This window comes from Phycodurus eques, chromosome 2 (assembly GCF_024500275.1).
Source record: "Phycodurus eques isolate BA_2022a chromosome 2, UOR_Pequ_1.1, whole genome shotgun sequence".
Classification (NCBI taxonomy): Eukaryota; Metazoa; Chordata; class Actinopteri; order Syngnathiformes; family Syngnathidae; genus Phycodurus; species Phycodurus eques.
The window spans coordinates 2982831-3005570 of record NC_084526.1 but is presented as its reverse complement, the minus strand read 5'-3'; the positions used below and the strand labels follow the sequence as shown (position 1 = coordinate 3005570).

The window sequence follows — 22740 nt, the reverse complement described above, 5'->3', positions numbered from 1 at the left end:
CTTCTAAAACAAATGGGTATTTTATCATCATGAATTTGTAATTTTTGAAAATCAGTTAATATTGTTTTTAGAATAAACATGAATGCTTTATTTATAGAGTATATTATATAAATATATATATATAATATAATATATATATATATATATATATTGTATAAATAAATAGAGTATAAACTCTATTTATTTATTATATATTTATAATAAATAAATAGAGTTTATTGATAGAGTAAATTATTATTATTTTTTTTTTCAAGTTTCGATTTTTTTTGTTTCATTTTTATTTCAAGAACATTTAAAAAAAAAACATTTGGGGGGGGGGGGATTTATTCGAGAAGGTTTAAATATTATTTATTTATTAATTTAGACTAAATTTGGTATTCACTGTGTGGACAGTGATCCTAATTGGCAGTGATCGTGTTGTTTCCTCAGGGACTCGCAACTCTCGACTCAGTGAGTGTGTGTGTGTGTGTGTGTGTGTGTGTATGCGTGCGCGCTTTTTAATGTGTCTGGAGCATAATGTTGGTACATATGGTTTGCAAAATGCTTCAACAGACTTGAGGGTGATGATAAAAGCTGTAAAGCAGCGCCAAGGCGTACACGGCGTACGCTCAACTCGCTTGTTGTCGTTGTTGTTTTCTTGCTGTTGTTGTTTTCTTGCTGCTGCTGCTGCTGCTGCTGTTGTTGTTGTTGTTGTGAGCGCGGACGGCATGACCGCGGGCGGGACTCGCATCTGCCAATCCGCGTTATCGTCCGATGGTGTCGTCGCCCGGGCGAAGGCGATGTGCAACGCGGCTGTCAACGCTGATGAGCTCGCACACGTTTGATGGAGATGATCAACACACGCTTCAAGGTGTGTGTGTGTGTGTCTGTGTGTGCGTGTGTTGAGGTAGTAACTGATCTGGATTTTTTTCTCAATGTATTTTTTTAAAAATGACTTTATTCTTGAAAAGACAAAGATTTATTGCAAAAAAAAAAAAAATGCAAATATGTGCAAATTCAAGAAAAGTATTCTTGAAAAAAATACACATTTATTATTGGAAGAACACATTAATTCTAAAAAGGATCCAATTTATTCTCAAAATAATATGATGATATAATACAATATTTATTTGTGTTACAAATTGTTCATTTAGTCTCAAGAAATCTAAAACATTGTTCTTCAAAGACACAATTTTCTTGAAGAAAATACACATTTATTGTTTAAAATTATATTTATGTTAAATTTCCTATTTCTATTTATTTTTTATTTTTTTTCTAGAAGAAATCCATATCATAAAGGAAGTCCCTGAAGAAAATGCTAAATTATTCTGGGTAAAATAGACATCCAACCAAATAAAATCCACATTTTATTTTGAAACAAAAATATTTTTCTCTTAAAGAAAATACAAACTTAGCGTGGAAAATTACATATTGTTTCAAGGTAATATTTAAAATTTTAAGGTGAATAAATGCAATTTTATTCATGGGAAAATAACAAACCGTATTCTTGGAATATTTTTACTTCATTCCTCATCAGATTCTGCCTGTTTTTTATGTTGTTGTTTTTTAAATATAAATTTTGGTCTTGAAAAAACTAAAATGTATTCCTGTATGATACCAACTGTTTCAATACAAAATATATATATAATATTTCAAAAAAAATCTCTAAATAAACTCAATCCTTTTTAGAAAAGACATGGCCTTCGATTGACGTGTACACCGGTAGCCCCCCTCCTCCGTCCGCCATTCGCCGATAAACAATCAGAGCTCATTTTTCGACACGAGACGCTAACAAGAAACACGGCGGTGACGTTTGCGCCTTCCGCAGGAAATCATTAGGAGAGAAACACGTCCTGTGGGATGAAGAACGTTGCAAGCGTGCGTGGAGATCGTGCTCTGACTGATGACGGCGACATTAAGCGGCGACGTTAAGCCGTTCGGCGCAAATTAACGAGCACTCCCCTCAAATTGCCGCATTACTCGCCCGCTGCCGGAAGGACAGCAATGCACGAACGTTCACGATTTGTGACTGCTTTCAGCACCTCATTAGGTACAGCATCCTGTCAGATGGTTTAATATTCCTTCAGGGATTTTCAATTATTTCTTACGGGGGGAAATCGGAATTAATCGGAGGTCGATCGGCATCCTCGGAAAAAATTTAATTACTTCAAATTTTGAATTGACCTGTTGGAATATTTCCCGAAAAAAAAAAAAAAAAAAATTCATGACTTTTTCTTGTCGGAAATACAACTTCATTACTGCATGGTTTTTATTGTCTTTATATTAAAATAAATAATTCATTCTCATACGACTCCACTATTTTCCTTGAAATAATTTGTTCCATAAAAACAAAATCTGACTTTATTCTCAAAAAAATTCTGAATTGTCAAAAATATACAACTTGGTTCTTGTAATAATCTTAAAAAATTGGAACTAGTTCTCATAAGATTGAGAGTTTAAAAATGTTTTGTTTTTTTTACTTTTTTCTTGCAAATCATATTTTTCCCAACTCTATTGATCTTTATAGAATATGATTTTATTCTTATGAGACTCCAATATCTTTCTTGAAATAATATGAATTATTCATGGAAAAAAAAATTAAGAGTTCAGACTGTCAGGTCAAAATTCTCATCATAATCTCAATACAATAAATAAATAAAAATAAATAAAAATAATAAAATCATAATAATCTCATCTCATAATAACCATACAATTCGAATTTATTGTCATCATTTGGACTTCTTCATTGAAAAAAATTAAATTTTCTAAAAATATGTTGTAGTTTTTTTTTAAATTGACAAATGTTTCAACATGAGATTGTGAATTTTTTAAATAAAAAAAATACAACTATTGAGAAAAAAAATAGTTACCAATGAAAAAAGTGGGATTCATTCTTGAAAAAAATCTCAAAGGAAATAAAAATAATTCTCATAAAAAAAGTTAAACATTCTCAAAAAATAACACTATTTGTTCAATGACGTTTTCCTTGGGAAAAAAAGCAAATGTGCATTTTTTTTTAAATAAAGTCATATTCTTTTCGACAGTAGTATGGTATGTCTTCCGGAATAATTCATATTAAAAAAAGTAAAATTGCTGAATAAAAAAAGGAAAGTCAGATTTTCAGTAAAATAATAATAATTACTATTTTTTTTATCCTGGAAAATGCACCTTTATTGACAAAGAAAATACATTTTCTCCGGACAAAAACGACTGACTTATTTTTTTGAAACAAAAACCAAACAAAAAAACATCTTTGTAATATTACTACTGTATTCTCCAAAAATACATATTTATTCATTAAGAAAATTATCTTAATTTGGCATCTTTCTTTTAATCTAAGCAATACGACATTCTGAATAAAATTTAAAAAAAAAAGCAAAAACTCATGATTTTGAGTGAATTGCCAAAACAGCTCAGCTTAAAACCCTAACTCGACGTCAACGATTAATCTTCGTGCGGCGATTGTCACGTCACCGTTCCAGACCGGGCACCAGCTGCCGCATTTGTGTGCTGGAGGACGCCAGCTGGGTTGGGTTCGCCCTGAACGCGGCGTGACGCAAAGCCACAAACAGGACGACGACGGTGCGATACGACGGGAGGGAGTGACGCCGATGCGAAGGACGCGCTCGTCCTCGGGCCAATGGAGCGTCACGTCGCCACTATGAGTGTGGGAGTGAAAAACTACAAAGTTCTTCTTAAAAACATCAAGAAAAAAAAACCGTACATCTTTTTGAAGGAAAAACAAAAAAAAAAGTATTCTCCCAAAAATATGACTTACTCTGGAAAATTGACTTTATTTCACTTTTTCCCTCCAACTTTATTCTCAGAAAATAAAATGTAATTGTCAAAAAAAATACGGTACAATGCACAGATTCCATTTTGTTTTCTTTTTTTCATTCTCCCAAAAAATATGACGTGTTTTGGTGAAAGAATGACTTTATTTTAAAGAATAAAATAAAAAAATAAAATATTTTTTTCAAAAATATTTTCATAAAGTTCAGAGTTTGTTTTTCCAAAAGTGAAAACTTGTTTCTCTTAAAAGTACACCCCTTTCTCAAAAATGTATTTTCATCTGATTGCTTTTATTATTCTCACAAAACACGACGTTGTTGTAAAGACAATGGTTTATTTGCAAAAAAAAATAAAATAATAATAATTCTGGAGAAGTATGTGACTATTAATAAAATAAAATACAATTCTGGAATATAAATATAAATTAATTTTCATAACATTCCGACTTTTTTCTCCTCAATGAAAAAAAAACAACATTTTATTCTCAAAGCAAACATTTAATATTATGGTAAGCGTGTTGCTCTTTGTCAACCAAAATATGTTTTAATAAAAAATAATTGCTTCTTGTGTCAGATGTTTGCATTTGATTACAAATCTCTCATTAATTTGATAAAATCCAGTCCCACTGCTAGAAATTATAAAATTAAAAACCATACAAAGGGCTCGCTTGGAATTGTCTCAGTTTTGTAATAGTACAGATCATTAGTAGACGATTTCCACAAATGGTAACGAGACGAGAGGCCACAAAACGGCAAGAAAACTTTTCGTTCCGATCCTGTGACACAAAGCGACGCTGCCGTGAGCAACTGACCTCGATGAGCCTTTCGAAAACCGCCGTCTTCACGCGGCCCTCCATCAATCACTTTGACGGGCGACAAGGAGGATAGTCGTCAATATTTGCCCGTAATCTCCATAAAAGCCTGGAGAGGATGTTCTCCGGCAACGACACGCTTGATTTGGGTCTTATATTAATGGGTAATTAGCATCTGGAGACGCTCAACTGCTAATTAAAGTAAAATAAGACATTTTACAGGGGAGCCTATGCATTGTAACATTACATTAGCTTGCTGAAGTGCCTTCGTCTCCACTTCGCTGCAGCTGTCCGCCTTGTCCTCGCTGTCGTTGGCTGAATAATTCATCATTTTCAAGTTCAAGGATACAAGGCTAGAAATAAACCAAAAAATAAACACGTGCTAATGTTAGATTAACTTGCTGATGTGCCTTAGTCTCCACTTTACTGCAGCTGCCCTCATTCTCCTGTTTCTCATTGGCTGAACAATTTGTCATTGTAATGTTCAAGGACAAAAGATTAGAACTAACAAATATAAACACATGCTAAAGATGGATTAGCTCCTTCATGTGCCTTAGTCTCCACTTGGCTGCAGCTGCACTCGCTCTTGAGCAAATTAGCCACTGTATCGGTCAAACATACGCATTAATTTTAGCATAAACATGGTATCATTAGCTGTGCCATAATTCTGCAGTACTCCACGGTCTCCGCTTTACCGTGGCGCTCCATTTTTTTGCTTTGCCGAAGTGACTATTTTTGGCCTTCCGATTGGCCGAATTGATCTTTGAGGACACATTTTAACTTTGCGAGTGCTAATTATCAGCGACAGCGTTTTGTTAGCTACATTAGCCAACATAACATGCAACCGATGGACAAACGGGACCACTATTTGAACAGTTAAAAAGTTGCTGTTTTCCTTTTAGTGTACAATAAAGTGGACATCGTTGAGAGGATTTATTATAACTGAAACTGCTCCTCTCCACTAGACGCCGACCTCCAATAAAGACCTTGAATGCTGCGCGGGCGTGCCGCAGGGCGATAAGAAAGAAACTATGGGATGGAAATGTGGTTGTAAAACAATGTGCAGTTCTTTCAATTGGACTCCTCTTAGCGGGATTGTAAAGTGGAAGCAGCCGTGGGATGAAGAGTGATTATAAAAGTGGGAAAATGGTAAGATTGTCAACAAAAAAGCAGGTTAGATGCTGAACGAAGAGACACGGGAGTAGGAGGGGGGAGTAGGAGAAGTCAACGTCTTCCTCCTCAAATCGACTTCAAAGCATCCGGCTAATCCTCTCACGCCTGCTCATTAATAATCCATTTAATAATCCCGTTAGCTTCTTTCACGCGCCGATGTTTGTTGCTGTTCCCGTGCCGATGTTAAAAAAAAAAAAAAAAAAAAAAAAAAAAAAAAAAAAAAAAAAAAAAACAACAACAACAACAAAAAAACTCACGGACGGGTGTTATCGTTTTCGACAAACATCTCGTCATGTTTAGCTACTTTGAAAGTGGAATGCCCCAAAAGTTGCGTGACCTCATTTCAGAGAGCATCGAAGGATTAACGCGGCATAGCTAGCAGCTTTTTGTAAACAAATGTCGTTAATATCTAGCTTGTGTGACTGTTGGCGTGCATTGAGATGTGATGTTTGACGAGGAAGAGTTCTGTGTACGAAGTTAGCTTCTCCTGCTAGCCACCGAATGCGTTTCACTTGTGAACAAAAGGTAGAGTGATATAATTGTGTACTTTTTGACATCATTATATTGTATGTTTCATCATCATATCAGTGTTAGACCTTATATCCACCAGCAATGAATGACTAACTTGGCACATCAAATAGCTTTTTGTAAACAAATTACTGTGATTTAGATTAATTTAGGTTTTAATCAACATGTTTGCGATATTCGACCAGAAGAAGTGCTGAGTCAATATACAGCCTGCTAAATTAGCTTGGTGTGCTAGCTGCTGAATGCTTGTCACTTGTGAACAAAAGGTAGATGTTATATTTGTGTTATGTTTTGAATCATCATGTCTATGTTGTCATACTACACAAGGACAAAAATATCTGAGTCCTCGTCCTCATTTGGACATATGGAGCAGCTTTTTGTAAACAAATGACTTTGTTTCAGATGGATGTTACTGTGATGTTTGAAAAGAAAGGAACACGGAATGAAAATGAATACTCCAAAGGGAGCTTGGTATTGTGCCACCGACCAAATGTTTCTCACGTGTGAACAAAAGGCAGTGCTTTGTGTTATGTTTCGTTATTAAACCTGTGACAGTGACTTTTTGTAAACAACTGATGTTGATATCAAGCTTCTGTGACGGGTGTCGTGCGTTTGAGTCCATCTGTTAGTGATGTTTAATGATAACATGCCACGTTAACGTCTCATGCTAGCCATTGAATGCTTGTCACTTGTGAACAAAAAGTAGACTGTTATACGTGAGCCTGGTAAATTTCCATTGGACTCCACTACTTGTGTGTGTGTCTGTGGGTGTTTACTTCTCATCAATATTTGTCTACACATAAAAAAAAAAACAGTTGACACATCTCTCCTTTCTCCAGCCAGGCTGAGATGGAGCTGCCTTGAATGAAGCGCCTGATTTAGCAACGTTAGCCGCAAGATTTGTGTGCAAAGAAGGGTGGTGGGGGGGCGTGGGGCGTGGCTAACGGACGTGATTTGCCTTTAATGGAGGGCGGGCCGCCATTACGGCCCCCCTGCGCCCGTGCCGCAGGACTGCGGATGTAATTGTTGTTTCCTGGGGGGCCCACAAAAACACCTTTTGTAGAATTTACTGGCCCCGACGGCAGGAAGGTAAATAACAACAGCTCACATCTAATCAATCAGCAGGTGGTTTTTTTTGTTTTTGTTTTTTTTTAATGGGAGGAAAAGACTCAAACTGATGAAATTACTGCTATCATAGATGGACAAAAGTATTTGGACACCTAGAGGAAGCCTTCTAAGCTTGCTTTCTGCATTCGAGTGGTGATGTACAGAATGCCATGCACTGTCTTGAAAGCATGGCATCAACGTACTCCTACGCTAAACAGAACGACATCAAGGGATGCCTATTGTAAGATGGGTACAAAAAAAAACAAAAAACAGAACAAAGCTGACATTGGCTTGTTTTATTCAGCATATCATGCACTGTCTTGAAAATACAACACCCAAAGTAGACCAATGATAAAACTAATGACCTCAATAGATGTCATAAAATGGTCACAATAATACATTTACAAAAAGCATCATACCAACAGTCAAACATGGTGGTGGTAGTGTGATTGTCTGGGGCTGCTTTTCTTCTTCAGGAACTGGACAACGTGCTGTGAATGAATGGGTTTGAATTTGACGCTAGTTGCCAAGTCAAATATGACCGTCTTCGTAGTCGGGCCAAATGATGTAGGCATCAAACGTTTAACTTAAACTCGAACGTTTGCAGCGTTTTATTTTTCAACTGTGACCTGCGAGGAAGTTAACGTCAAGGCTGGAGCTCTGGATGTTTGAGAACGGCGGCGGCAGACGCCTCGCTCGGAGCTCTCGCTCCAAGTTCGACTCATGGACAGACGGTCTCTGCTTGATCTCAGGATACTTTAACTGCATTGAGCTCATCCGTCGAGAAGAGGAATTACCTCATCGGAACTGTGCGGAGCATATAGCATATAACTAGTACTAGACTTAGGCTTTTAGCTCAATTAAGCAATGGTTCTCCAACTGGGCTCCGCAAAATAATTTGCAATAAATTACGTTGTATTGTTTAAAAAAGTGTGTATACAGTAGTCATACACATGAAGACCATCATGCTAGTAAAACAAAACATAATAAAGCAAAGTACTCCACACGAACACAGCTTCAAGCCAATTCAAAGCTCTGATATGATTGTTACATATCAACCCATAAACCTGACATCCCTGCGTGAATAAAGTTTTAAAAACAAAAGTTGTGTTATTGCAGGAATAAAGTCATATTTATTTTCAAGAACTAAAGGCTTACCTTTTCGAGAATATACTGAGTCCCTTTTTGGGAAATGGCGTCTTTTCCAGGAAAAAAAAAATGGCCTGTTGCTATGAGAATAAGTGTTTTTGAATTCACTTTTTCCCTCGTTAAACGTTGATTTCAATATCATGATATTACAACTTTATCTAGAAAAAAAGGATGATTTTTATTCTCAGATTATGACTTGCCTTTCCTTTTCAAATATGCATTTGTTATTGTCACATTATGATTTTTTTTTTTTTTTTTTTTTTAAAGAAATTATTTTTAAGCACACTGTTAATGATCAAAATGTTCCAGTGGGTTACAATAATATGAAATATAGTTCTTCTTATTATTTTTTTTTACGACTTGGGCAAACCACCTACTGTTTTGTAGTGTTGGGCATCATGGTACGTCATGGTAAAAAGTTTTACAACCACTGTTCTATGGCATTTAGGGGTACCCAATGAAGTTACTGTATGTTCAGTTGGTGTGGATTATAAGGGGGTCCTTGTAAAAAATGTTTCCCCATGTAAGGGGTCTCAAAAATTTGAGAACACCTGAGTGAAGGTTTGAATACATCGTCCGTTGTCATTAAGAAGCGAGATTTTTGCTTGGTCATCAGAAGCCGTAAATTGTAAACCATAACTGGCAGCCGCTAGCGTGCAAATGCTAAGTAAACTCATCTCAACGGGACCAATTAGAGAAGCTTTGCGGGGTAAAGAAGGTCTGATTAAAAGACAAAGTCACTCAAGCGAGTTTTAGAGCAGCTAAATAAAGCGGTCCGTCATTCTGAGCCTTGTTTGTTGTTCATTAATGACGCTGCTTGTTAAAGTTACATCACAGGACCTCGGTTGCACACCAACGATGTGAGCAGAGGCTGAGGTTGGATGTCTGAAAAAGCTTCGTCTTAATTTAGCATCTTAGAAGGGGGAGGACAACAAGGTGCCTGATGTAAAATACACAACGTTCAATTTCCGCTTGCACAAGATCCATCTTTTCCCCCAACTGGCTGTTATATCAAAGTGACGGCTCTGTTGTTGTAATGCCGAATTCCAAGCCTAGCACATCAGCCGCTGTTAGCGCGGGAAACTGCCCGGCGCAAGCCATTTGTTTCAATTTGAGCGCTGAAATTGTCTTTGTTAAATTGACATTTCCCGGTAAGCCGTCAGCGTTTCGTCGGAGCGCATTACAGACGCCAGCGAGTTAGCGCTTTGTCATCCTCACACTCAACATTTAATTACACTCGTCCATCTGTCTCCTGACGTTTCCTTGCCTCCTTTGCTTTCTTTCCTGTCTCGTTCGGACCTGTGTGACCTGCTTGACCTGCTGGTTTGGATTCCACAGACATTTTGCAAATCCAGAAGACCGAAACAGCCTTTTGTAGGTTTCTAAAGTTCCGAGTGGGATGGATCCTTGTCGGCTCAAATGCGGACTTCTGTATACTTTAAATTTAGCTTCAGATAATAGCGTCCAAAAACACATTTTACTTTTTTGCCACAGACAGTTTCACATTTTGAACCCAAACAGAGCAGAGACAAACACACACAAAAGTTCCGTTCAGACTTTCCCCGCAAAGAAACAAAACATGAAAACTATTTTAACACAGTTTCACATCATGACCCCAAACAGAAAAAAGGTGAACACACACAAAAGTTCAGTCGAGACTTTTTTAGCGAGGCGTGCAGCCGGCAGCATTGCGGCGAATCGTTTTGTGCTAGCGAGAGATCGTTCCGACCCCGAGAAGACGTCGGGCCCCGCAGTGGAGCCACACAAACGCAGCCCACTTTCTATAAGGTGCCAAAAATAACACTTACAAAAGCTCACACATACACCACACTGACACACGTACACACACACAAAAAAAAACATCTGACACACACCAAAATACCTCTCACTCAGAAAATCTAACTCTCACACACACCCAAAAAAACTCACTCACGCTTAAAGATTCCTCTCACACTCACCTAAAAAACCCGCTCATGCGTAAAAAAAATTCTCCAAAAAACTCTCACGTGTACAAATATAACTCTCAAACACACCAACAAACCTCTCACATGCAACAAAAAAAAACTTCACTGACACCAAAACATGTGTCAATGCCATAAAAAAAAAAATTTCATCACCAAAGTAGCTGTATTTTATGGGCGAGTGTGAGAGCTTTATTGGTGTGTATGTGTGTGTGTGTGCGAGTTTTTTATTTATTTTTTTAATTTACTGCGGCGAGAGTTCAACGTTACTTTTGGCCCATACGTTTTTTTCTTCCGCTCAAAAATCAGCGAGTCACACATAACGGTAAGATTTTAAACATTTAGCGTGACTGAATTTTTATGAGAGCCTATCAAATGTTTAGCGATACAATAAGTCTGCACATGGAGCCAATTTAACGGCATTTAAGAAGAATCGGGCGTGTACAGTGTACTGTAGTATGGTGTTAAAACAGTCCATCACTTCTCAGTGAAAACGCTGCATTAGTTTTAGAAGCATCTTTAAAAGAGCTTAAGTGAGCGCATTGTCCTGTTATAAAGGTCAACATTCATGAGATGAGATGAGTCCATAAACGAAACCAGGTTGTGAGTTATTTTATTTTATTTTATTTATTTATTTATTTTGGGGGGGGGGGGGGTGTTACTAATACTTGAGTGGAGGCAGCTGGAGGCCAAGCAGCTGCTGTGGATGCAGTTCTGATTTGTTTACTTTTTCACTCTACACTTATATCCACTTTATACACCACTTCTATTCGTGTGTGTGTATGCACACACGCACAAACTACTGAAAGGCTCTCATTAGGACTACTCAAACACTCTCATACATACAAGTCTTACTCTCATTAACACTACTCAAATGCTCTCAATGACTACTCAAATGCTCTCATTGACACTTCTCAAATGCTCTCATTGGCACTACTCAAATGCTCTCATTTCCACTACTCAAATGCTCTCATTAACCCTACTCAAATTCTCTCATACGCACGCGTCTTGCTCTCATCAACACTACTCAAATGCGTTCACGCGAGCACATCGATCACATTCTCGCACACAACACTGGCGTTCACGAGTTCATGTCAATCATGCCCACACGTGAATAGTGGCGTCTCTTTAAATATGAAATACTTCACTCTGAGTGTGTGCAGTTCATCTCTATAATTTCACTTTTCGAATTGAACTACCTAATAAAAGATGTACACTATTCACGTGTGAGCATGATTGACATGAACTTGTGAATGCCAGTGACGTGTGCAAGAATGTGATGGACATGCTCGCGTGAACGCATTTGAGTCGTGTTGACGAGAGCAAGATGCGTGCCTATGAGAGCATTTGAGTAGTGTCAATGAGAGCATTTGAGTAGTGTCAATGAGAGCATTTGAGTAGTGTAAATGAGAATGTTTGAGTAGTCCTTATGAGAGCCTTTCAGTAGTTTGTGTGCGTGTGAAAGCATTTGAATAGTAAGTGTGAGAGCTAATCCTGAATAATGTCCCTAACGGCCCCTCATAGATAGCGGCGCACACTGATTGTCATGACTTGTTGGTATGCAGCCGCCATATCACTGCTGTCTAAGGCATCAAGAAAAAAGTGAAAAGGGGAAGAAAAAACCCACAAAGCCGCCTTTGAAATAGCGATTTCATTTCGATCATATAGCGCCGTAAGGACACACGTCTTACAATATCTTATGTATGCACCCAATGAATGATATTGACAGTGGAGTTGGGTTTGAATTTGTTAACAGACGCACACACACACACGAATCCCCAAGGAAACGATGAAAAATGTAGTATAAAAAGTAAAGTATGAAGCAATTAAAGGTGTCGCTCTGGGGGGGTTGAGTCTCTTCGCATAAAGACGGCTTGTGGTTTTAAAGTTGGAGTTTGCTGTTTCCCAAAAAAAAAAAAAAAAAAAAAAAAATGTTGCCGTGTATGTTAAAACTGTCTCCATGACCTGACAGTAGCATGTCATTGCAGTGATGTTTTGAAAAAAACATCGTTCTCTGGCCCAGTCTAATGCCTCTAATGCAATTTTTATTATTGTTTTAAAACTTGGCCTGGCAGGACAAGGATAGCCAATGAGAAAGTGTATTGACAGAAGGCAGGACAATCATCTACTGTACACACAGAGGCTCGCAGGACACGCACACCCTCTCCCAAATCGAAAATATTATAGTTTCTTCTTTTTTTATTTAACTCCGGTTAGCAACACAAGTTAAAAAGAAGGAATTGGACTGAGATTGGTCTGAGAGGAGATGTCAACATGTGTGAGCTTGGAAAACAACCGCGTATGTCACGTCATTTCCCAATTCTCACAATTCGTCGGGTAAGTTGTTCGCCTTTCTTTTATTTCTCTTATAATTGATTAGACATTTCCTAAAAAGGGTTAGGGTGCGTTGCGCTGGCCGCTGTGGCTGTTCACGGCGCACTCTCGCCGGGTGTGCGGAGGCATGGAGTTTGAAATTCGGGATTCAAGCCAGGTTTAGGGTTTCAAGTTCACGTTTGAAATGTAGCTTTTAAGTCTGGGTTAGCGTTTCAAACAATGGAGAGGGTCAAATGAGGTTTCCGAGCCCCAGCAGGACTTCGGGTTTTCAAGTTGCGTATAAAAATCAAAGTAAAGAAAAGTGCTATGTGTGGATTTACTGCCGTTTTAATCGCTGCAGAGGAAAACAGCCTTCAGGTTTTTTTTTTTTTTTTTTTTTTTAAATGCGTTTATCTCTTACGCAAACAAAATAGCGATTTGAAGAAGAAAATGAACGCGTTCTGTTTTCTTGCAGCCTTTGCATAAACTCACTTTTTCTCAAGAGCTTTTTTTTACAATGGCTGGCGAGCGCACATTCATCCAGTCATTCCGCTTTGGCGCTTCAACGCGCACCTCCGTCTCCGCTGGGTTGACCTGCCCTCACCTTCTATACAACCGTCGTGCTTGTAAACAGCGCACCTAGCTTTTGTTCAACATTCCTTGCAATGACACAAGGTGGGGAAAAAAAGCGAGAAATGTTCAGGTCATGGTTTCAAGCACGCTCGGCGTTTCAAATTACGCTTGGAAACCAAGAGTAGAGTTCCAAAGTGGGGTTTGAAGCCAATGTTTGGGTTTTTTAGCACGTTTTAGGGTTTCAAATTAGGATCTAAAGCCTGGTTTGCGGTTTGAAATGTGTGTTACAAGACAGGGTTGTGATATGAAACAAAAGATAAGGCTTTTAGGGCTGCAGGTCTGTATTAGGTTTTAAAAATAAAGTTTTCGGTCAGGGTTTATGGTTCAAATTAGGGTTTCACGATAGGGTTTAAAAGTCAAGCTAAGGTTAGGGTTTCAAATTAAGGTTTCAAGGCTGTGTTAGAGTTTTAAAGCATGGTTTAGGTTTCAAATGAATTTTTTTTTTTTAAGCCTCGGGTTTCAAAGTAGGGTTTCAAGCCGAGGTTGGAATTTCAAAGTAGGGTTACAAACCAGGTTTTGGGGTTTCACATCATGCTTCCAAGCGTCACGTTCGTGAAGACCGCACCTCTCTTATGTTCCGCGCTTCTTACGGGGACACAAAAGTGTTTATTACACAAAAGTCAGTCGTGTAAAACTCACCGTCGCAACATGTTGCCATTTGTGGCGAGCACAATGGGGCCACAACACACTAAAAGGGGCCTGATGCATCTTCCTTCCAGACAAAATGTCGCCTTTCTGCTTTAACCCTTGATGGAAACATGGAAAATGTCCGTTTTGTGGCGCCCGCGCGACCTGCTAATGCATCGCAGAACAATGGGCGCATTTTTATTTTATTTTTTTTTTTTGTTAGCTACAAAGAACATTGACAATATTTTTTGGGGGGTGAACTACAAATGTAATATTGCACTTAAAATGATACAAAAACACACAAGACTGAAATGTTAAGAATGTCAGAGGTAATATTATTTTATTTTATTTTTAAGTAAAGCTACTACTGAATGAATGAATGAATAAATCAGACAGTGTACATGTAATGATCCCAAAAATTTAAATACATGTATTTGTATGTATTTATTATTAATGTATTATTTTGCTTTCAAACTAATTATAATCCAGTCAAAATAAAAAAGGAAAATATGTGGGATAGTACTACTCCTACTAATACATCTACTATTTTTTTTTCTTTGTCTGGTTCCAATTTTGGAACTTTGTTCATTTCTTTGCACTTTTGTAAATGTATTTTTTCAGTTAATTTTTTTTTTTTTTTTTATAATTTTGAATTCTTAGGACACCATCGATTTGCCCATTTGAAATGCTTCTTTTTGATACTAGTGACCAAAAAGTCCACCCGTTTTCAACTGTATTTCTGAAAATAAATAAATAACTAAAAAAAAAAATATATATATATATATATAAATCAAAGAATAAAAATACAATTATTTCATTATGTTTACTTTATTTCCATGTTGAGTTCAAATTTGTTTTTGCGTTTGTAAATGTTTGCCATTTTGCAGGCTCAGTTTACCTCTGGAGTTTTGTCCGTTCGAACATCCTTATTTTTGATAGGAGCCACAATAAAAATAAATAATAATAATAAAAATGGGTGATTTTCGACCAAGGCGAGACATTTTCAACCCATACTCCTGACAGATTAATTTGAAAAACTCAAATCCCGATGAACCTACTGCATTTGTCATGTTTCCCGGTCCCCAGGTCCCGACTGGTACCTGGTCCGAGTGGAATTAACGGTGACCGACGTGAACGACAATGTTCCCGAGTGGCGCATGGTCCCGACGCCGTACCTGGCCGTGGTGTCGCCCGACGCCTCGGCCGGCTCTCTGGTCTACCAGCTGCACGCCCAGGACGACGACGAGGGGCTCAACGGCGACGTGGAGTTTTTCCTGGCCGACGGTGAGTCGACTCGTCGCGCTCTCGCTTCATTTGGAACAGAAAGCAAGTTCGAATTAAAGTTGCAGACTTGCGTTAAGTTTTTAAATTAGGGTTCCAAGCGAGAGATAGGGTTTCAAGCAAAAGATTAGGCTTTCAAATTGAGGTTTCAAGCGAGGTTAAGGGTGATTCAAGTTTTCAAGTTACGGTTGAAAGCCGAGGATAGTGTTTCAAGCTACAGTTCAGGATTCCAAATCACTGTTAGGGTTTCAAAAAAGGTTGGGTTTTAAGGTAGGGTTTCAGGTTTCAGACATGTCCACGGGTCGATGTGGCCCACTACGCGTTGCGCCATCGGGGTCATTTTAACCCGCAGCGTAACAGGAGAGTCCAGCAGCTCCCTTATTGCGGATTCTCCTCGCACACCTCAAAAAGCATATCGACGCGGCGTCGGCGCGTCTCATAGCAACGCGTAAGTCGGCGTCTCTCCTCGACGAGCTGTCGCGTCTCATCCATCAACGCTGACAGCCTCGACTCGTTCGTCGTCTGGCTTTTATTTTTTATTTTTTGTTGTGCACGTCCCCTATTCGTGAGCTTCCGGCGCTTCGCTGTTTTTGCATTTCAACTCGCAACTTCGTCATGACTCGGCAAAATGCGACTTTTAATTCAAAGATGAAGAAGAAGACGAGAGAAGAGCGTGCAATTGTCCCTCAAGGGGATGTATCTCTTTTGAACTATCTACATGCGCGCGCGCACACAAAATCAATGAAAGCACCTCCATGTTTCTTGTATGGACATGTTTGGTTTAACCTTCTGTGTTTACAAAAGCTCACAGTGTTGGCTTAATTGAGGTTTGAGGTTTGTTCATGAACTCGTCGACTGGCAGCCTATATCGCCAGCCATTTTTTTCTTTTTTTTAAAAAAGATTTTTCTGTTCTTTAGCAGTACAACGTTGATTTGACCCAAAAACACCGGTTTCTCACCAAGCAGTGGAGAAAACGAGAGTTTGGTGAGGAAAAAAAAAAAAAAAACGCTCCAGGTGCAGCCACGCGGTTTGCGAGCAAAAATGTAAAAAGCCTTTACTTTGCTCTACTGTATTAAAAAAAAATATATATATATATATATATATATATATATAAAAGTTCAGAACTAGCCATTCTTTGTCCAGGTGGGGACGGTCGCTTCGAGGTGGACCGTAAGAGCGGTCACGTGCGGACCACCGGGCTTCCGCTGCAGCGCGACCGCGAGTACCTGCTGACCGCGGTGGCCGCCGACCTTCTGGGGAGCCGCAGCGTCCCGGCCGTGGTGTCGGTGGTGGCGGGAGCCAGGCCGCCCCAGTTCGCCAACGCCTCCTTCACCATCGCCATACCGGAGAACACGCTCGAGGGGCAGCCGTGAGTCCGCCCCCGCTCGCTCGTCCGGTCTGAGTTAAGGTTTCAAACCTGAGTTAGGCCTTCGAGAAACATTTTGGGTTTAAGAATAGGGCTTTAAGACACGATTGTGGTTTCAAAGTATGTTTTCAAGGCATGATTAGGGTTTCAAATGAGCATTTCAAGCCAGAGTTTAGTTTTAGTTTGAAGATATGCTTAGGGATTCAAAATAGGGCTTCAAGCCAGGGATAAGGTTTTAAACAAATGTTCAGGTTTCAAATTAGGGTTTCAAGAAAAGTTTAGGGTTTCAAATTAGGGCTCGAAGAATAGGGAGGAATTCGAGGCTAGATTAGGGTTTCAAGAGGGTTAGGGTTTTCAGCAATTGTGGCAGGGTCAGGTTTAGGTTTCCACGACATTGTTTGGGTTTCAAATTAGGGTTTCAAGCGGCATTTAATGATTCTAAATAGGTTAGGGTTTCAAGCCTGTGGTAGGATTTCCAATTAAGGCTTCAAGCAAAGTTGAGTAGCGACGACAGTGCAACGTTTATGCCGCGCAATCGTTTCGTTTTGCCCAAGCATCGTCTCTCGGTGTGTATGGTACAGCACGCGACTTTTCCGAACGCCGTCAAACTTTTCAATAAAAGCCTTTGCAGAGGAAAAATGAAAACTTTGTTGTCGGGCGACGACAACAGCGCTACCGCACCGCAGCGGAAAGCCGGCCGTGGCCTTGAAGGTGTGTTGAACAAGCGGCACAAAAGTGATTACTGCAATGGCGCGATTGATTTACACAGCGGCAAACAAAAGGTTGAGCCACAAAGGCAGGACGCCCTTTTATGGCGCGCTTGATCCGTGTTTATTAGCACACACGTATGTGCACCGCCTGCCCAAAGTCCGACAAGATGGTGCAATTACAGCCAGAGTCCTTGGATGGGTCTCGTTATCCCCTGGGTTAGGGTTTAAAGCCAACGGTAGGGGTTAAGGTTTTAAATCGGGGTATCACAGAAAGGTTAAGGTTTAAAATATGGGTTTCAAGCCAGTGTTTGGCTTTCAAATTACAAGTTTAAGACACGGTTTTCAATATAGTGTCAGGCTTTCAAAATGAGGGTTTTGAGTCAGTTTCGAAAAGTTCAAGGTTTCGAATTGGGGATTTCCTTTTTGATCATTGTTTATTTTGCACACACAAAAAAGGTCTCGAGAAGCTCTGCCCGGAAACGACGGAGAAAATCAGCCGTTTTGGTTCAAATCGTCCATTTTAGGGTCAATTGGTGTATTTCCAATTGTCCTTCAAAGGCAGATTCGTCCAAGAGATTTTATTGGAAAACGCTTACCCAAGGAAAAAAAAAAACGGGCCCAGCCAGCAAAATTGCAGAAAGTTTCGTCGCAGTTTTCTTCCGACCTCTTTTTGCTCTCGTCTCACCCTGGACCGTTTCGATTCGCGACGTGTGTCCAGCTTCCTGGCGACGACGGCCGTCTCCTTCCAGAAGCAGCCGATGGGCTACAGCCTGCTGATCAACCCCAGCAGCCTGTTCTCCATCTCGCCCGAGGACGGCCAAATCAGCCTGACCCGGCCCGTCGACTACGAGAGCGACCAGCGCCGCTACCTGCTGCTGGTTCGAGCCGGCGAGGGCCAGGACGGCATGAGCAGCGCCGCGGAGGTCAGTCGCCGACAAGCTTTGTTTGGCTGATGCTGGTGGAGGTTCTTGCAGTCCGAGATACTGGTTCTGAGGACAGCTTGCTTTTATTCATGTTAGCAGTAGCAGAACTACGACACGTAGTTCATTCTAACGATAGTTTTGTGGGGCCAGGTGCCTTGGCTGGTTGCTGAGTTAGTTGGTCGATTGGTTGTTTAGTTGGGTCGTTTGTTCGAAGAATTGCTTCGAAAGTTTGTAAGTTAATTATTTAGGTGGTTGGGTGGTTAGTGATTTGGAAAGTTGGTTGGTCAGTTGGTAAGTAGGGTGGTTAGTGTGTTGTTAAAAGGTTGGTTAATAAGCTAGTTGGTTGTTTTGTTGGTGGGTTAGATGTTGGTTAGTTAGGTGTTAATAGGGTGGTTGGTTCGTCACTTGGTTGTTTGGTTTCTTTATTTGGACCTATGATTTGTTAGTTGGATGGGTGGTTGTTGGGTCAGTTGGTTATTTAATTAGCTGGTTGGTTGTCAGGCTTGTTGCTTGCTAATTGTTTGGCTAGTAAGTTGGTTGTTTTTGTTTTTCAGTTGGGTGGCTGGTTAGTCAGTTGTTTGTTTGTTTGTTTCTTTGTTTGGTTGGCTAGTTATTTGATAAGTTATTTGGGTGCTAGGTTAGTCAGGTGGGTCAGTTATTTGTTTGGTTAATTAGTTGGTTGGTTGGTTACTTGGTCAGCTGGTTAGTTCATTGGTTGTCAAGGAGGGGCGGCAAACCTTTCCATCCCGAAAACCATTGCATCCAGGTTCCTCCGCCTCCAGTCAGATTACTGGTTGGTTAGTTAGCAGCTTAGTAATGTGGTTGTTTTTTGCTAGCGAGAGCGTCCGCTCGTTTCAATCCGGCAACTCCGTGCTAACGCGAGCACGCAATGTACGAGCCTTTGCACGCCCGCTGTGCATGAAGACGCACGCACAAAGCCACACTCACGCACAATAGGCACCAAACAGTCACACACGCAAATCACTTCAGGGACTTGACATGGTATTTTTTTTTTTTTTTTATTATTGTCCATCTTTCCAGGTAATATTTCCAAAAAGGATTTACTGATATTACAGAATTTCATCGTACCGAGCGGGAATTAATGTCAGCGCTATTTACACACAGAGCTTTGTGAGTGTGTGTGTGTTGTTGTTGCTGTTGTGTGTTTATCCCCTGTGAACGCTGCAGGCTGGTGCATCTGTCAGAAGATAATGCAGTTTACTTCACAAGGTCCATCATGAAGTGGACTGCAATAGAAGCACACACACAACACACGCACGCACGCAAATGTGAGACACACGTGCAGTAGATTAATAATACAGGCGGCACACACAACAGGATGAGTGACACGCACACACAAATCGAACAGTGACACACGAATGCACAGGACTGACATCGATGCACTCACGAACACACACACACAAGCACGCGTAGCAGTGATAAACGCACAACCATTTCACACCGTTACGTCAACATATGCCCGTGAGACACACAAAGCAGGGACACGCACACCAACACATGAGCGTCAGTACAACAGGGTGAGGGTCGCACGTGCGCACACACGATGAACATTCACAATTCTCATTTCTCCTCAGGTGCGAGTCATCATCGTGGACGAGAACGACTGCGTTCCCGAGTTCCTGCAGTCCATCTACAGCAAGGACGGCGTTCCCGAAACGGTCATGACGGCCACGTCGCTCCTCCAAGGTGGGAACCCGTGCAAAGTTCAAAGCTTTTTTGGGAGTTTTACTGAGGCGCCTGTGATCATGTTCCCTTGAATTGCTTGGATCCTTGTCGGTATCATTGAGGTCGCCTGAAAGGAAAGCAACAACCAAAGTGAAACGCTTAACTTTTCCAACTCTGCGGGGGAGGGGGGCGCTACTGAGCGCGTTCGTGGTGATTTTGACGGACGGCAGATCAAAGCCCAAGACCGGGCCAACAGTCGGCGCCGTTGGCGACTGCGAAGCCACGTCACCATGACAACAGTCGGCAAGCAGCTTGCGCGCCGGCTGGCCGGTGAGGAGGAAATTTACAAGGAGGAAAACAAGATTATAATCACCCCCCAACCGAAATATCTTCTGAGCTATTTGGTTAAAAACATGATCGTTCAAACTTTTTGGTGCATCAACACATGTAGTCAAACAAGATAACAATATTCTTTATCTTCTTCTTCAAAAAACGACAAACATTACTGCAGCTCACTAAGTCACAGTAGTTGTGAAGCTCTTCTTCGATTGGGACTGCAAGATTGTATTATAGTGCCACCCGGTGGCCAGGTTGCACACACCGGAAGAAGCCGCAATGAATTATTCATGATGAACAAACTGCAGGACAATATTATTGATTGCTATTTTCCTTAGAATACAAATATCCCTGAGATCGTCTCTGTATGTCTGTATCATACTGCCCCCCCCCCCCCCCCCGGTGGCTAACGCATGCGCACCAGGAGCAACACAATGTCCATTGAATTGTGGCAAAAATGTGGCAAAAACTTTAATTTTTTTACCTTCCAATTTAGTTTTCATGAAACTCATCATCATGCGTTTTTTTTAGAAAGTACAACATTATAGAGTGCTATTTTGTGGATTAAAAAACACATTAAGAAAATGTTTCTTTTTAGGGGAGTGGGGGGGATTTTTTCCAACTGAATGAGCAAGATAGCAGAAACTCGACGGATGGATTTGGAGGAGAAGCTTCCGGAAATGGTAACACAATCCACTGTTGTTCTTCCATGACGAGCTTCCAAGTTTGATGCTGAAAGCTTTTGACCCGTCTAACGCTCACTTTGCACGTATTGCACTCGACAGATAGAGTGCGCTTGAGTTTTTTGTTTTTTTTTTGGGGGGGGGGGGGCTTTGTTTTATAGGAGAGCCAAAAAGGCTCCCAGCTGCCAAGCTGCATGTTAGCGTGTGGGTGACGCACAGGACAACAAGCAAATCTTTGTTCTTTTCTTCTTCTTTTCCTTTCGGCTTGTCCCATTTGGGGTCGCCACAGCGCGTCATCGAATCCGTACATCAACGGCTGGCCTCACCACTGTTTTATCAACTTTGCCCTTCACCCGAGCAGAGACTCTTCTTCTCTTCAAAAAAACTTCCTGAGCAAATGTATGGTTTCCATGACGATGTGAGCCTCCCGTTTTGCGCTTATATTACAAGCAGACACGCGCCCGCGCACAATGCTAACAATCGGCTTTTTTTGTTTTGCTTCACGTCGGACGGGGGCCGTCTTTGCGCCGGTCGCCGTCTGGGTCTCGGCTCGTCAGAAAAAAAGCTCATCAACAAACTTAATAAAGCCAAATGCAGTAATCAATAGGATGCAAATTGAAGATTTTAATGACCTTTATCGTGTCGCCTCTGCTGCATTTTTAGGTTTTTGTTTTTTTTCCCAAGAAGTAAGACATTCCTAAAAAGACCTCCAAAAATGATTTAAACAATTATTTAAACACTAATTGCGGCAGTCGTTGCTTTTAGTCATAACAGTCGTTCATCATTCTTATCTGTCATTCAATAAAACAGTAAAGCACCCAGTTTATTAAGTTTATTAATGAATATTAATGTGAAAGCGAAGCATTTGTCATACAAGTGGAGAAATAAGTTTACACAATTTAACAATCAAAGAGTCTAAGGTTGAATTTTATTTGAATCAGGTGACGATGTCGGACATAAAGCCAAAGAAAAAGCAAAACAATACATTATTTATTTTATTTTTTCTTTTCTATTTATTTATTTATTTATTTATTTATTCTATTTAAAAGCTCGGTTATCCGGGAGGCATCCGAATCAGATGCCCCAGCCACCTCATCTGGCTCCTCTCGATGTGAAGGAGCAACGGCTCTACTCTGAGATCCTCCCGGATGACCGAGCTTCTCACCCTATCTCTAAAAGAGAGCCCGGACACCCTGCGGAGGAAACTCATTTCGGCCGCTTGTATCCGGGATCTCGTTCTTTCGGTCACGACCCACAGCCCGTGACCACAGGTGAGAGTGGGGAACGGAGATCGACCGGTAAATCGTGAGCTTCGCCTTTCGGCTTAGCTCCTTCTTTGCCACAACGGATCGATACAAAGTCCGCATCACTGCAGACGCTGCACCGATCCGCCTGCTGGTTCCATTCTTCCCTCACTCGTGAACAAGACCCCAAGATACTTGAACTCCTCCACTTGGGGCAGGATCTCATCCCCGACCCGGAGAGGGCACGCCACCCTTTTCTGACTGAGGACCATGGTCTCAGATTTGGAGGTGCTGATTCTCATCCCAGCCGCTTCACACTCGGCTGCGAACTCCTGCAGTGAGAGTTGGAGGTCACGGCTTGATGAAGCCAACAGAACCACATCATCTGCAAAAAGCAGAGATGCAATACTGAGGCCACCAAACCGGACCCCCTCTAT

At 40.6% G+C, this 22740-nt stretch overlaps 1 protein-coding gene across 1 annotated transcript in view; it reads left to right on the top strand.

Annotated features, from left to right (window-relative positions):
- Window positions 1-22740, top strand: part of si:ch211-186j3.6 (neural-cadherin) — a 185276-nt gene that overhangs the window by 38722 nt on the left and 123814 nt on the right. Inside the window, 4 exon segments of the mRNA XM_061704891.1 lie at window positions 15160-15357; window positions 16499-16724; window positions 18150-18354; window positions 19950-20061. Of these exon segments, the coding sequence (XP_061560875.1) occupies window positions 15160-15357; window positions 16499-16724; window positions 18150-18354; window positions 19950-20061 (741 nt within the window).